Consider the following 16,965-nt stretch of genomic DNA (forward strand, 5'->3'; position numbering starts at 1 on the left):
CCACTCGCCCCATGTTCACTATGCAGGCAGTGGGCCAAGCCTTCTGTGCAATAGCTGATTTAGTCCTGGCGGGCCTGTGAGGTTGGTGCAACTATTAGTGCACCCAGTTTGTATTTAAGGAGACTGAGGCGCAGAGTGGGGAAATGACTTGCCCAGGATCCCATGCTGGTCACTGGCAAAGGTGGGATGTAAATGGCTCTGGGGCTGCCCATCTTGCTCTGAGTTTCCCCTCTCTTTACAGTAAGCTTCTGGCCCAGCCACAGACTTTTGTGAGAGGCTGGGAGACACTTTTGGAAGCATCAAGGGGCTCCGGATAAATGAAAAGGCATTCCTAAGAATAGGAAGGCCCTTCACAGCTTTCGGGGGACTGAACTGTGACACAGACATAAGGAACATGGGGTGTCTGGGTTTTGGTTTTGGCTCTACTACTTCCTGGCTGTGTGACCTTTGGTGAGTTCCTTAACCTCTCTATGTCTCGGTTTCCTCATCTGCTAACTGGGAGTGATGAGAGAACCTGCCTGCTCCGGGGTTGCTCTGTGGCTCAGGTGGGATGACCCCTGAGCCTGCGCATGCCCTGCTTATCCCCCACCCTTGCTCAGGTTTCTAAGGACATCTCTGTGAGGCTGCATAAGGAGCTCGAGGTGGTGGAGAAGAAACGGGTACGCCTGGAGGAGGAGAATGAGGAGCTTCGTCAGCGGCTCATCGAGACCGAGCTGGCTAAGCAGGTGCTGCAGACGGAGCTGGAGCGGCCGAGAGAGGTGAGGGCCCTGTCCATCCTGGGTAGGGCCAGGCGGGGGTGGGGTGGGCTGGTGCGAGCCCCACTCAGCCAGTGTCTCTGCACAGTTAGGCCTCCCTGGCAGAGCTGTTCATTCATTCATTCTTCCAGCACACATTTTCTGAGCGCCTACTGTGTACGCTATGTGCTGACCACTAAGGACACAGTAGTGAGTGAAAGACATTCAGTTCCTGTCTCCAAGAGCCCACAGACTAATGAAGGAGACAGTCATCCATCGCAGAACCACACTTATGGGGGGATTAACTGAGAAAACAGGCAGCTGTACCCAGCATGGGCCGCCTTCTGTGCCTTAGTTTCCTCATACATCAAATGGGACAATGCCTCAAGCCATTGTGATGACAAGATGGAATGACTTACGTGCACATGCTTCAGGAACTGCTGGGCACTGCCACTCAGTGTAGGCATGGGCCTCTGACCAGTGTATCAATAGAGATTTTGGAACACGAGACACTTCCTGAATATGGCCCCCAGACACCAGCCTCTCTGTCTTCGATCATGCCAGTCCCTCCACCTGGCGTATCCTTTCTTCCTCCTGCTGTTAGGCACCATGCTGCACACTTTATCTCAACAATTTTCATAAAGACCCAATGAGGTTTGATCTTACCCATTTTATGGATGAGAAAACAGTCCCTGAGAGAGGGACGGATGTCCTCAAGGTCACACAGGCCCAGTGAGCTTTGCAGAATGCCGATTGGAAACCATCAGCCGAGGCAACCCCTAAGGGCTGGAATCCTCCAGATTCCAGGGGTTTATGTTCCAGGCAGCCTGGAGTAGCTCTGGCTCCAGAAGCATGGCTGGGCCTCAGCTGTCTGGCTGCTCATGAGGTATCCTAGGATCGTACATTGTTCTGGGGCACACGCCTCACCTTCCCCGAGGGCAGGCATGCCAGCATTCCAGGACTACTGAGACACGCAGCCCTGAGCTAGAACAGCCCTTCAGCTGCCCTTCCCTGGAGCGTGTCGGTGGGATGTGCCAACGACTTCTCAGTGTGGAGACGGGCCATTGCTGCTAAGGGCTGCTGTGGAGCCCTGTCCCTCTCCAGGGCTGGGTGGGAGGCCCCCTCTCTCGGGCAGCCTCCTGCCTCCCACAGCCTGTCCCAGAACACAGGGCATCATCTTCACATCTCATTGCTGCTACACTTGGTAGTGAAAAGGGGAGACAATTTGAGAAAGTGCCTTGAAGGTCAGCCTGTTCCTATGGTGACAGAGAGGAAACTGAGGCCCAGAGAGGGCCAGCAGCTTCCTGAGTTCATCCACCCTTTCCTTGGTAGAGACGTGCCTGAGGCCCTGAAGCCACTTCCCCTCTCTAAGTCTCAGTTTCTCCTTCTGTGGCATGAAGATAACAACAGTACCCAGCTGACGAGGTTGTGTGATTATTAGGAAGATTGGGCAACCATAGAGCAGTTCGAAGAGGTTAAAAAGAGTAAGGCAGTGTGGCCATTCCTGAAAAGGTGAAGCACAGGTTTACCCAGTAAGCCAGCAATTCCGCTGCTGGGTATAAAGCCAGGAATTGAAAGCAGGGACGCAAACAGATACTTATACCTCCGTGTTCCTAGCAGCATTTTCGTAAGAGCTAAAAGTTAGAAGCAACCCAGGTGTCTACTGCTGGACAGAGAGATACAGTGTCTGCATACAGTGGACTATTGGTCAGCCTTAAGAAGGGAGGAAACTCTGACACGGGCTACAACATGGATGAACTTTAAAGAAATTATGGTAAATAAAATAATTTATTTTATTTCCAGGCACAGAAGAACAACTATTATTCCACTTCTATGAGATATTTAAGGTAGTCAGATGCCTAGAGACAGAAAGTAGAACGGTGGTTACCAGGGACTGGAGAGAGGGGAGTGGAGGGTTACTGTTTAATAGGTACAAAGTTACAGTTTGGAAAGATGAAAAAGCTCTCGAGATGGATGGTGGTGATTGTTTATAGCAGTGTGAATATACTGAATGCCATGGAATTGTACACTTGAAAATGGCTAAAAATGGTAAATTTGTTATGTATATTTTGCCATCATAAAAGTGATAAAACTGTTAAAATTGTAAATTTTATATTATGTATACTTTGCTACAATAAAAATAAATAAGGTAGACATTACCGTTGATCTTTGAACAACACAGGTTTGAATGGTGCAGGTCCATTTATACATGATTTCTTAAAAATAAATACTCTATTTTCTCTCCCTTACGGGTTTTCTTAATAATGGTTTTTCTCTAGCTTACTTTATTGTAAGAATAAAGTATATGATACATATTACATACAAAATATGTGTTCATCAGTTTCTGTTATCAATAAGACTTCTGATCAGTAGTAGGCTATTAGGATTTTGTGGTGGTCAAAAGTTGTATATGGATTTTCAACTGCATGGGGCCAAGTCAGTGCCCCTAACCCCTTCATTATTCAAGGGTCAACTGTACGTATGGACATGGAAAGATCTCTAAGGTACATAGTTAAGCAGGAAAAGAAAGTTATAGAAGTATACATCTTGTGCAATCCCACTAATTATTTTGAAAAGCCATACAAAACAAACTGGTGTTGAAACATGTATATGTATGTGCAAGTGCAGAACAAAAGTCAGGAGGAAACCCCACTGAACTGAAGAATTAGGCAGTGTGGGAGCAGGGTGGAGAATGACTTGCTTTTATACTATTAGTGCTGTAGTTAGGTTGGTTTTTGGTTGTTTTTCTTAAAATATGTTTTTATTGATTTCAGAGAGAGGAAGGGGGGGAGAGAGAGAGAGAGAGAGAGAGATATCAGTGAGAAGAGAGAGTCATTGATCAGCTGCCTCCTGCATGCCCTCTACTGGGGATTGAACCCACAGTCTGGGCGTGTGCCCTGACCAGGAATTGAACCATGATCTCCTGGTTCATAGGTTGACTCTCAACCACTGAGCCACACCAGCTGGGCAGGTTGGTTTGTTTTTTAACAATAAGAATGTATTTGAGTATTACTTGTGAAATCTTAAATGCTGTCAAGCAGGTAAAGGGCCCTTTGTGGTGCCTGGCCCACAGTGTGTGGTCAAGAAACATTGGTTTGCTGCCTTTTTGAAGGCAATGCCAGCAAAGCTGGTCTAGCCCTCCCTGATGTGCCTCTTGATGTCTCGGGATCTGGGCAAGGAGGCGTGGCCCTGTGTTTATTTGCTGATTGCCCTCTCCCTCCTCCCTCTGCTCCTGACATGGTTTCTATGGAGACGAGGGTCCCTTAGTAATTCTTCTGCCAGAGCATTATCAAGATCTGCCTTTGCCATCCTGACAGGTTGCTGTGGCGATGCTGTCACCCGGCTGGGAACAGGAGCCCCTGGCCTGAGCTGATGTAGTTGCCATAGAGATTGCTCTTTGCTGGGAGAAGGGAGGGTGGCCAGCCCTAGCCATGCTCTGTGGTGGCACCACTGCCCAGGAGGGCTGCAGCGTTAGGATCATAACACCAGCCCCTCCCTTGTCAGTAGCATTCCCCCTTCTTGTATTTTAGGCAGAAAACCAATATCAGTGTTGATGTGGTTTATTATAATTTAGCTGCTATGTCTGAGGGCTTGCTCTGTACCAGGCACTACAGCGAGCATTTTATGTACAGCCTCACATTGTGTAACAACAGCTCCCAACATATGTAGTGTTGTCAAGTTTTATAGCTGGTAATCTTGGTAATTTTTATATTGCAATATAATCCATGTATCATAGAAGTCACCATTTTAAAGTGTACAATTCAGTGTTTTAAAATATATTCATAATGTGCAATTCCAGAACATTTCTGTTGTCCCCAAAAGAAACCCTGTACCTGTTGGCAGTTGCTTCTGGTTCCCCCTTCCCTGCAGCCCATGGCACCACTACTCTACTTTCTGTCTCTATGGATTTGACTGTTCCAGGCATTTCACACAAATGGAATCATGTAATATGTGAATTTATCTGTGTTGAAGCAAGTGTTAATATTTCACACTTTTTTATGACCAAATAATAACCCTTTGAATGGATATAGCACCTTTTGTCTGTCCACTTATCAGATGATGGACATTTGGGTTGCTTCCACTTTTTGACTGTTACAAATAATGCTGCTATGAACATTTGTATACAGGTTTCTGTGTGAATATTTATTTTCAGTTCTCTTGGGCATATACCCAGGAGCAGACCTGATGTATATAGATAGGATTGAGGGGAAAACAAAGATAGGATTTCAACTCATGGCTCTCTGCCTCCCAAAGCCACACCAACTCTTATGGTGATGCCCCTGCCTTCCTTGCCCCATCCAGGGGCCTTCCTAGGACCCTGCTGTGTTCCCAGAACCTCCAAAGAAGCTGCTCATTCCACTGAGTACCCCCTATCTGGCACAGACTTCTGGTGCCCATTCCCCCTCTGATGGGATAGGGAGGGCGCTGACCATGCGGTCAGATTACCTGGGTTCAAATCTCACTTCTACTGACCTTGTCACCTGATGCAGCCTAGCCCTGGTCTGTGTGGTGCATGGCAAACGTGAACTTGGATTCACATGGGCCTGAGTTTGAATTCTGACTTTGTCACTTATTTGCAAATAACTGTAACGCTGGGCAAATCGTGTTAACTGTTCATTTATAAAATGGGAATAGTAATCCATACTTCTCAGAGGTTTTTGTGAGAATTAATGAAGACAAGCAGATAAAGTGCTTAGCAGGAATAGGGGCTTGGTAAATACTGATTGTCATCATCACCCACAGTGATGTCTGGAGAAGCCTTTACTTTAGTTCAATCAGCATGTTTCTGCTGCCTTTGGCAAGGAGCTCCCTGTACCTAACTGTGAATTGCCCATGGAAGGAGTGATTACATTGCAAATCAACACCAGCAGTTGGCAGCCTCTGTCCCAGGGACTTTTGATTTGGGGCTCATGCCTACACCAGTGTTTCCCCCCACCCCCACCCCGCCAGTGGTCCCCTCCAGCCAGGAGCCACTTGGCCTCTCTGGAGGAAGAATGCCTCAGTCTTTGAGAGGCACCCCACCCCAGGTCCCCCTAGAGTAAATTTTCCACACACAACACAGTCTGTTTTCAGTGAGTCCTTTCCAAACATCCCCTCCAAGTTTGGCGAAAATCTATCCTGCTGTTTTGGCAGAAGGTTCATTTTATTCCTTGAAGGTTGGTCTTTGTTCCTGGGCAACATGGAAGTATGGAAGGTGTTAGAGGGCAGGAGGCGCCTTCAGACCTGTGCCCAGGCGGCATCTCTGTGCAAGCTGGAGGGGCTCTGCTCGTCTCCTGCAGGGCAAGAGAGGACAGAGTTCATGGTCCTCCTAAGAACCGTTAGACCAAGAGCATTTAGAGGCACCATGGTAGCTGCTCAAAGGCGTCCTTCTGAGTTGCCTGTGGGTGGGGAAGCCCCTGCTACATACCAGGTCAGAGAGTGTTCCCTCGGGGGCTGGCAGTAGTGATTGGCATTCCTGTTGGTGACCAAGCACAGTCCTGCTCTGTGCTGTTCCACCCTCCCAAGGCCCAGGGCCAGAACATCTGCCCCTGGGGGCTCCACAAAGGGGCTCTGGCTTCTTGAGGGGCAGCACAACTCCCCAGGCTGCCTGGCCAGCTGCTGCCCTGCAGAGGGGAGGAGGCTGTGCTCTGTGAGTCTGCCTTGTTTTCCCTCCAGAGCTGCAGAGCAGTGGGGGAGCCTACATGGCTTAGACAGGGTAGGGGAAGGAGCAGTTCCAACCGCAAAGGCTGGAACCACTGTGATCCTGAAAAGGTTTGCTGCTTCCCTCTGATCTGCCCACTGTCCTTTCCTTCTGGAGAGGTTCTAGCCACTCAGAGCTTCCTGTTGGCCTGTTGGAAGGTGTTCAGTGACTTTTCTTGGGGGAAGTACATTTCAAAAACATGTTCCTATGAACTTTCCCACCCAACAGGTAAAATATGCTTAGTAGAGAAAGACTAGAAAATACAAGCATGTGAACCATAAGGAGAAAAAATTCGCCTGTAATTCAGTATTCAGAGGGAATTACTCTGAGCAATTACCAAATTACTGCCTCTTGCACACCCCTTACTGGGGATTGAGCTCGCAACCCGGGCATGTGCCCTGACTGCGAATCGAACCATGAACTCCCGGTCCATGGGTTGGCGCTCAACCACTGAGCCACGCCTACTGGGCTGTTTATGTGCATTTTTTTTTAACTAAAAAGGTAATATTTGCTCAGTGAAACAAAACTATCATTACAAAGGCACATGAAGGTGTGCCAGGCGTACTTCTGAGGATGGATAGTCAGACTCTAGTTGGACTGGTTGCCTTGGGCAGGAGAACTGGTGAGGGGTTCACTGCATTACTTTCTGTACTTTTTGAAGTTTGAATGCATTATCCAAAAAAAAAAAAGAAATAATAACAGCCATACATAAAAGAAGAAAGCCTCCCTTTACCACCTCCCTCAATTCTACTCCTGACTGAACCTAACCCATGATTAGCAGTTTGGTTTGTATCTTTTTTTTTTTTAATTATTTTTCATAGTTTGTATCTTTTCAGGCCTCTCTCTATGCTCATACACTGTATATTTTCTCTCTGTTTTTAAAAAAGTAAAGATGGGATTATATTATGTGCACAGTTCCTGTAACAAAATAACGTAGCACGAACACAGACTGTTGTTTTACAGTGCTGGATGTTTTGGGGTTTTCTTCTGGCTAAGGTGCTTATTAAAAAAATCAAAGATCACAGAGTCAAGTAAACATAGGAAGGAAAGAAAGTCTAAAAGAACACCATCTATTTCAGTATTTTAAACACAGAGCCAAAGGTCAAGAAAGAGCTCCAGCCGACCAGCAGCTGTGGTCACCCTCAAGTTGGGTAGGAGAAGGGGTGGAGGCACCCAGGGGGATTTCTGCTTTTTTAGCATGGTCTAGATTTACAGTGAGAATGTGTTTTTGTGTTTTTATTTCTTTTTAAAAATATTATGTAATAAATTTTTCTTTTAAATGCTGGAGGACCATGTCCTCCCTCCAAAAAAAAACATGTGGGGGAACAAACGTGCAAAATGCAAGTTTCCTGTATCCTTGTTGACAGCCTGGTGTCTGTTCTTCAGACTTCCCCCCACCCCCATGCACACATATAAACACACATCTTATTTTTATAAAAATGGTAACATGCTTTCTTTTTTTAATAACAGCTTTATTGAGATATAATTTACATACCATAAAGTTGGCTTTTTAAAAAGTATACAGTTCATTAGTTTTAAGAATATTCAGAGTTGTACAGCTATCTCAGCTCTCTAATTCCAGAACATTTTCATCACCCCCAAAAGAAACCCCGGGCCCATCATAGTCACTCCCTGTTCCCCCCTGGCAACCACTCATCTGTCTCCTTTCTGCCTTTGTGGATTTGCCTGTTCTGGACATTTTGTGCAAATGGGATCGATCATACACTGTGTAGCCTTTTGTGACTGGCTCCTTTCACTTAGCGTGATGTTTTCAAGGTACATGCGTGTTGTAGCTTGTGTCAGGACGCCACTCCTTTCGGTGTTGAACAGTATTCCCTGTGTGGACGAGCTACATTTTGTTTACCCTTCATCGGTTGGTCGACACTTGCATTGTAGATTTTGTTTTGCAGGTTTTTTCTTCCCTTTGCCAGATGTCTGAGAGACTACCGTGTCAGTGAATCTCCCTCTCCCTCCATCGTTTTTAATAGCTTTGAGCTTTATGTTATTTCATTCCTTCATGTGTCTGTGATGGCTGGGACCTCTCAGTGCCTTTGAAGACCCCTGGCTCCCCTTCCTGTCACCCACTTCCTCCAGGGAGTCTGCAGTGCATGAAGAGGCTCTGGTCACCTCATCCTTGGCTCAGTGTTGTAGATGATGAAATGGAGTTTCTGGGAGAGGAAGGGGCTCACCCAAGATCATAAACTCAGTGTTGTGGGGTTCTCGGAGTTCAGCTTCCTGGCGAAGTCACAACCCTTCCCACTTAGCTTGTTGATTAGCAAGCTTAGATCTTCAACCTGGAGCCCTCACCTCAGCCACGCCACATGGGGGTCTCCCTCAGAGCATCCCTTCCTACACCCCATTTGTGGGAGGTTGGGAGGGTCGCTTTGTGGCTCTCAGCCCACAAAACAAGTCTTGGCACCCACTGTCTGAAATATCAGCCTCCATCCCTGCTTCATTTGCATTTCAAAAGGTCTCTTTAGGGTTTGATTGGACTTGAAGATATACTTAAGAGCCCATCTGGAGTTCAACTTGCTGGCTCTGTGGTTTCTACTTGGGCTGCACATTAGAATCTCTTGGGAAGCTATTTTTAAAATACTGATGTCTGGGACCTACCCCCGACCAGTTATATCAGAATCTTAGGGGGTGGGACCTTTAAGTTCCCTCCCTAGGTAATTCTCATGTGCACCCAGATTTTGAACCACTGTGCTACCTCATCAAAGAAGGCACATTTTTTTCCTTCCAAGTCCTTGGAACTAGAGCTTGAGCTATTTCAAGAACTGGTCCCAGGGCAGCTATGGATTTGCTCTGGGACCTCACTCTCACCTTCAGTAAAGGGGGGGCTTGGATTAAATCAGTCATTCTCCCCTTCAGGGCATGTATTCAAACCTCACCAGAGCATTCTCAAAAAATACCTGCCCAACCTGAAAAGTCAGAAGCAACCTAAGTGAATCACCCCGCTGGTGGGAAGACGTGTTTAGCAGAACCATGCATCTAACTGAATGACTTAAATATTGAGAAACTTCAGTAATGATTATTGTAACCTTTCCCCCTCAAATTCCCCTCCATAGGACGTGTGCCATTGTGCATTCTTGCCAGAGATACATGAGCATTCCTGGTTGTCCGTAGCTTCAGTAGAACGTGTTGTGAGATGTTTGGATTTTTGCCAATCTGATAGATGAGAAATGGTATCTTAGCGTAGATTCAATTAACATTTCTCTATTGAACAGCGTTGAGCATCTTCCTATGGTTAGGAGCCATTTACCTTTTCCTGAGAACTGTTTTTCATATCACTGCCCTATTTTTCTGTAGGTTTGTTGGCTTTTTTATTCTCTATTCTGTGAAGCTCTTTACCTATTTAGGATATTAACCCTTTGTCAGCGTTACGAATTGCAAATGGTTTTCCTGGTTTGTCATTTATGTTTTTACTTTTCTTAAAGTGTATTTTTTTCCATGTAGATTTTGCTTATCTGATCAAATGTATCGATTTTCGATTTTCTTCCCCTGTCGCTTCTGGATTTTTGAGTCATGACCGTTGTTAGTCTCATTTTGCTTTAATTGGCATGCAGACTTTTACAACTTAATTTGAGATCAGTCCCTCATCATTTCCAAGTCTCCTGTGAAATTTTGACTTGCTGTGCTCATATTTGTTCATTCCGAATTTGAGTCCCACAGGAACGGTAGTTCTGTGAGGATAGGATTTCCCCTGAGAAAGAGCTGTGCATTCAGAGACTATCGGAAGAGGCCCCTTGGGAATAAACCATCAGGCAGCGAGGCAGAGGGAGAAGGTGGGCTGTGGAGCCTTCCCACCAGTGGCTCAGCCGATCTCATGGGGAGTTCTGGAGCTCAGGTGGCCCTTTAGAGCTGTCCTGAGTTGAGGCAAGGGAGCATGGACCAGTCATTGGATGTGGACCTTCCTCAGCCAGTGGCTATTGCTGGGAGGGGGACTCAGCTTTGAGATCTTAGTTGGGGGATGGGACGAGTGCCCCAGTCCTAAAGAGGGGATCTGGACAGAGCATTCTCCCCAAATACCAGTCTGTCTTGGTCCCTGCTGTGCTCTCTACACCTTTCTGCATCTAGCACGTAATAGGTGCTCAGGAAGTGTTTGGCAAATGAATGAAAGACAAACAAGAACAGAAACCCAGGTATTGGGGTCTTAGCCCAGGCCAGCTGGATCACAGTGTGGTGGTGGGAGAGAGGAGAGGCACCCTGGGCAGGTGTGTTCAGAATCATCTCAAGTGCTTCTGGCCTGTCCCCCATCATCAACCCTCTGGGTGGTCTTGAGAGCACCTCTGGCTCAGCAGGTGGTACTGGGCAAGGCCTGGAGATGGCTGGGCTGGGCTGGGCTGGGCTGGGCTGGGCTGGGCTGGGCTGGGCTGGAGAGGGCCCCTCAGTGAAACCGTAGCATCTGTGACTTCTCTTTGGATGCACATCACCCTCATGAGCTTTCAGTGCTGATTTTTTAAAATCTTCCTGCAGCATTCCTTGAAGAAAAGAGGAACCCGTTCCCTGGGGAAGACAGACAAGAAGCCTTCGGTGCAGGTACTTCCCAGCAGCTCCCATAGCCGCCAGTGCCACCACCACCGGCAGGTTTTAGTCTTAAGGCTTAAGGCCTAACTCCAAGTGGCCTGGGGGGGTCCCCACTGATGCTCACCCCTCTCCAGCTTTTACCCCATCCTCTCCTTGTTCCTTGTTCCTTTTCTTAGCTTCACCGCCCACTTCACTTCCCAAAACCATGCCCTGAACCCGTGATGCTCACACACTTCAATAGATAAAATGCTATATGTAGCATAGGCCAGGTGTACAATACAGTTAGCCTTTGGTGGGCCCGGATTCTCAGGGTGCCAGGCACTTTTCATACATTATCTCATTTAATCCTCCCCATGGCTCTGTGAGGGAAGGAGTGCTATTATCCCATTTTACAGGTGAGGAAACTATCATAGTAATGGTGGTAGGTAGTGGTAGTAACAGCAATAGTTACCTTGGCAAAAAAAAAAAAAAATGTCGCCTACTCCATGAAGCCCTCCTGGACTTCCCAGGCTATGTGTGGTGCTCCATCTTTGCTGCTTTATCAGTGTTCCCCTTTCTGCTTCTCTCTGGACCCCCAACTCCTTGAGGGTTGAGGCTTCCTCTGCTTCAGTCCTGTGTCCCCAGCACATAGTTGGTGTTCCTGGAAATGCTGTGGCTGATATTGAGTCTCCCAAAACTAACCTCTCTGTCCCCGTGCCCATTGGGCCCCAGGAGGACAGCGCAGACCTGAAGTGCCAGCTGCACTTTGCAAAGGAGGAGTCAGCCCTCATGTGCAAGAAGCTCACCAAGCTGGTCAAGGAGAACGACAGCATGAAAGAGGAGCTGCTCAAGTACCGCTCACTCTATGGCGATCTGGACAGTGCCCTGTCGGCCGAGGAGCTGGCAGATGCACCCCACTCACGGGAGACCGAGCTGAAGGTGCATCTGAAGCTGGTGGAGGAGGAGGCCAACCTGCTGAGCCGCCGCATCGTGGAGCTGGAGGTGGAGAACCGAGGCTTGCGGGCCGAGATGGACGACATGAAGGACCACGGTGGCAATGGTGGGGGCCCGGAGGCGCGCCTGGCCTTCTCCGCGCTGGGTGGCAGCGAGTGCGGGGAGAGCTTGGCAGAGCTGCGGCGGCACTTGCAGTTCGTGGAGGAGGAGGCGGAGCTGCTGCGGCGTTCCTCGGCCGAACTCGAGGACCAGAACAAGCTACTGCTGAGCGAGCTGGCCAAGTACCGTTCTGAGCACGAGCTGGATGTGACACTGTCGGAGGACAGCTGCTCCGTACTCAGCGAGCCCTCGCAGGAGGAGCTGGCGGCCGCCAAACTGCAGATCGGTGAGCTCAGTGGCAAGGTCAAGAAGCTCCAGTATGAGAACCGCGTGCTCCTGTCCAACCTGCAGCGCTGCGATCTTGCCTCCTGCCAGAGAACGCGGCCCATGCTGGAGACGGACGCCGAGGCGGGGGACTCTGCCCAGTGCGTGCCCGCTGCCCTTGGCGAGGCCCACGGCCCCCACGCCACCCGGCTCTGCAGAGCCAGGGAGGCCGAGGCGCTGCCTGGTCTGAGGGAGCAGGCTGTCCTGGTCAGCAAGGCCATTGACGTCCTGGTGGCTGATGCTAACGGTTTCTCCGCTGGCCTCCGCCTGTACCTGGACAATGAGTGTGCTGACTTTCGGCTGCATGAGGCCCCTGACAACAGTGAGGGCCCCAGGGACACAAAGCTCATCCATGCTATCCTGGTTCGACTGCGCGTGCTCCAGCAGGAGCTCAACACCTTCACCCGGAAGGCAGATGTGGTCCTCGGGAGTTCTGCCAAGGAGCCACAAGAGCTCTTCTCGTCCCTCACCCCCTTGGGCTCCCAGGGGCCCTCCAAGGAGATTCTTCTGGCCAAAGACCTTGGCTCAGACTTCCAGGTAAGGTGTCCCAGCCACAGGTCCTGTTACTTTTTTTTGATAGGAACTTTTTTTCTGAGCCATAACATACAGACAGCTACACAAAGCACAGGTGTAGAGCTTAGGATTTTTCCAAGGTGAGCACATTCATATAATCATTACACAGAACAAGAACTAGAACATGACCAACACCCCAGAAACCCCTCCTCATGTCCCCTTCTAGCCACAACACCCGCTCCCAAGGGTAGCCTCTTAATTCAGTGTTTCAGGAGTACCTGAGTAAAAAACAAAAGCCTCCTCCTCACTGCTGCTCACTCCCTCTGGGCACTGCTTTAAACAGTCTGGAGCAGCTCTGGCCAATGCAGTGGCCACTAGTCACATGTGGCTACTTAAGTCTAAATTAATAAAATTTACATACAATTGAAAATTTATTTCCTCAGTTGCAGTAGCCATATTTTAAGTGCTCAGTAGCTGCATGTGTCAGGTAGTGCAGACCTAGAATATTCCATCACCACAGCATGCCCTTCTAAATCTTTCTCTACATCTACTCTTATATATTTGTTTTCACCCAAATTGTCTTTTGTTACCACACAACTTATTTTTCTCATGTAATGTACCTATTGGCTTATTTACTTATGATGTCGTATTTATTGTTCATACACTTTTTGTGCTCAGTGCTGGAGGTACCATGTTAAGCAAAAACAGATATGAGTCCTGTCCACCCCCCCACCCCCACCTCCGCCTGTATCATCTAGTGGGGAAGAGAGATGTTAATTAAAAGATGTCAAGGAATGTGGAATGACAAACTGAGATGAGGGCTCGCAAGGAAAGGTACTTGGTTCAGTGAACAAGGAACTTGACCTAAACCCTGGGTCGAGGAAGGCCTCTGAGCTGAGCTGAGATCAGAAGGATGGGTTACCAGGGGAAGAGTGTTCTGAGCAGAGGGAGCAGCCTGTGCAAAGGCATCATGGCCAGAAGGAGCATGGTGTGTCCAAGAACTAAGAGAAGGAATGAGGCTGGACTACAGAGAGCATCGGGAAGGTTGGAGCTTTACCCTAGGAGCAATGGGATGGGCCTTGCCATGTCTGTACAGAAAGATTTAGCTCTTTCATTTTCAAGGTACAACAGCGTAGTGGTGCCATAATTTCTTTAATTGGTGCCCTGTTGATCTGGCTTGATCTTGCTATTTTAAGCAAGCGGACTACCCCTTGTTAGGTCCCCTTCTTGACTCTTCTAGAGCAGGAGTGGGGAACCTTTTTTCTGCCAGGGCCATTTGGATATTTATAACATCATTTGCGGGCCATACAAAATTATCAGTGTTAAAATTAGCTATGAATAAAGCTCCTAGATTTATTGAATTTCAAGTCCTGCCTACAGCTGCCTTGGCAGCACCAGACCAAATGATAGGGCCCTCAGGCCAAACGTTCTCCACCCCTGTTCTAGAGATAGGAATGAGCTGGGCCACACATGTGGTAGGACAATTGAGGCTGGCTCAGAGGTTTGTGCACAAGACAGACATTCACAGAATCAATGTTTTACTTACCACTTACCTAGTCATTCATCCTTTCAACAAATATTCATTCAGTGGTTGCAGTGCCCTAACCAGGGCTGGGCTACAGAGGTGAGTCCATCTGGGTCCCATCCCTCAGGGGGGTGATCAAAGCCTCTTATGGAGCCCAGACGCCTGGGTGGGGTTGTTTCTGGCACCCTTTGGGCCTGTCCCCTTGGTTATCTGTGGTCTCTTCTGCCTGTGCCTCTGGGTGCAGCCACCTGACTTCAGGGACCTGCCTGAATGGGAGCCCAGGATACGAGAGGCCTTCCGCACTGGTGACTTGGACTCCAAGCCTGACCCCAGCCGGAGCTTCAGGCCTTACCGAGCTGAAGACAATGATTCCTACGCCTCTGAGGTGGGCCTAGGCCTGAGCAAGCAGGGGGCCGGGTAGGAAGAAGGTGGCTGGGGCTTCCCAAAAGCAATGGGATCCATGGGGAATCTTAGCGGTGATGATATGGGTTTTGAGTATTCCATTAAAAAAAAATTTTTTTTTTTTTAAATATATTTTTATTGATTTCAGAGAGGAAGGGAGAGGGAGAGAGAGAAACATCAGTGATGAGAGAATCATTGATTGGCTGCCTCCTGCACGCCGCCCACTGGGGATCGAGCCTGTAACCCGGACATGTGCCCTGACCAGCCAGGCTGAGTATACCATTTTGTTTCAAGCTTCCTGGAAGCCAGGACAAAAAGGGAAACAAGGAAGTTTGGGCCATTCTCATGGCCTAATAAAAGGAAGCTTATAAACTCAGTTGAAGAAATTAATTTTTTTTTCTCCTATACTAAATTCTGGGAGTCAGTAATTTGTGGCATTTAATGGAACCACTAATTTATATACAGGAAGGCAGCAGTCTCTACAGTCAGGCTGACATGGCTCAAATCGTAGGTCCACTATATACTGTCTGTAAGTCACTGGACCTCTCTGATCCTTAGCTTCTTACCTTTAAAATAAAAGTGATCTCTCATACTGTTGTTGAAAGGATTAAATATACAAAAAAAGCCTTAGCTTATGGCTGGTCCATACTGGGTGAGGATCAGGAGGGGGTGATGACACATCACTGGGCCTCAGGAGACCTAGCATTGTGGCTGTGTGACCTTGGGCACGGCAAGGTCTTAATCTGACTGCAGCTTTCCCATCTGTAACATGGGAGGATTCGAGTTGGCAGTGGCTGTAGAATTGCCAGGATTCTCTGGTCCTTGAGGACTTCTGAGTTGGTTCTGAGCCCCTCCCAAGCCTGCTACTGAGCCTCTCCTTAGCACTTCATAATGAACCTGAAGCAGGGAAAGGCTCCTGTAGACTGGGTGGGACCTCCCTGAGATTCCTGAACCATGGAGAGCCCCAACCTGAGCACCCTTTTCTACTGAGCATCCCTGGGAAGGCAGTTTTGGAGTCCCAGGAAGGCCAGTCTGCACCTATGCAGAGTGAGTAGCCCCCTTGAAGTTGAAGGACCAAATTCTCTAAGGGGCCTGAGTTTCTTAGCAGCCATGGCAAAAAGGGAAAAATCTTGAGGAACTTGGTTCTCATTTTCTGAGAAAAGGAAATAGGCCAGCTCATCTGCAGAGAAAATAATTTCCTGCATGCATTCCGTTACTGTTTCATTCACCCACTGTTTATTGAGCAATTACAATTTTCCAGGCACCGTGTTGGGTACTGAGTTCAGGGAGAATGCCAGAGACAGCAGATCTAGCCCTGCAAGGATTTTTAATACAAAACCAATTTACTTCAAGTCAGTGCCTTCCATTGCTAAATTTCCACATTATTGGCCAGATAATAAATGTGTATTTTTTCACAGAGGGACATCTTGCCACGCCTGAGAAGTTTTATGTAAGAATGGAACTGACATTTCCTTTTTTTCCCTCCTGCTTAACATGACAGCATAAAAATTTCCCTGTTACTAGAAATACATTTAAAAAAATTTTAAGTGAAGCATAACGTACATACAGAAAAGCACTTGTAAGTGGACAGCTCAAATAACATCCACAAACTGAACACTCCTGTCAGCAAGCAAATGAGTAAACAGCATGGCCTAGCATGACCTGCTCCCAGGAGCTCCCTGGGTCCTCTTCTAGTCACCCTCCTGACTGCTGACAGAATGGATTAGCTTTGCCTGTTTAACCAAAATACGGATAAACACAATTTCCCCGGAAAATGTAGTTTTATTGTCTTTTGTTTAAGAATTTATTACATAGTTATTTTAACAGCAAATAGCTACAACAAAGTCCCTAAGCACCGTTGCATAAAGATATAAAGAAGAGTCCAGCCGGTGTGGTTCAGTGGTTGAACGTCAACCCATGAACCAGGAGGTCAGGGTTCGATTCCCAGTCAGGGCACATGCCCAAGTTTCAGGCTCGATCCCCAGTAGGGAGCATGCAGAAGGCAGCCCATCAATGACTCTCATCATTGATGTTTCTGTCTCCCTCTCCCTTCCTCTCTCTGAAATCAATAAAAACATATTTAAAATAAAAAAGCTTAAGCTCTGCACATACATTAAAAAAAAAGATGTAAAGATAGCCAAGAGCACAAGATTATCACATGGTTAACCACTGTTAACATTCACTGTGTCCATGCCCTTCATGTTTTTCTATTGAGATATATATCTTTT

The 16,965-nt window shown here is 47.7% G+C and overlaps 1 protein-coding gene across 3 annotated transcripts in view; it reads left to right on the plus strand.

Moving 5' to 3' along the window:
- The window catches only part of MTCL2 (microtubule crosslinking factor 2), an 81,920-nt gene that overhangs the window by 25,446 nt on the left and 39,509 nt on the right, over positions 1 to 16,965 (plus strand). For 2 of the 3 annotated variants that reach the window (XM_087818750.1, XM_016219338.2), the window contains exons 3-6: positions 600 to 758; positions 10,891 to 10,953; positions 11,653 to 12,834; positions 14,580 to 14,720. In XM_087818750.1, coding sequence (XP_087674876.1) covers positions 600 to 758; positions 10,891 to 10,953; positions 11,653 to 12,834; positions 14,580 to 14,720 — 1,545 coding nt within the window. The remainder of the gene's footprint in view (positions 1 to 599; positions 759 to 10,890; positions 10,954 to 11,652; positions 12,835 to 14,579; positions 14,721 to 16,965) is intronic. The other variant, XM_016219340.2, reaches the window with a different exon arrangement.

The sequence above is a fragment of the Miniopterus natalensis genome, chromosome 7, assembly GCF_054644295.1.
Source record: "Miniopterus natalensis isolate mMinNat1 chromosome 7, mMinNat1.hap1, whole genome shotgun sequence".
NCBI lineage: Eukaryota > Metazoa > Chordata > Mammalia > Chiroptera > Miniopteridae > Miniopterus > Miniopterus natalensis.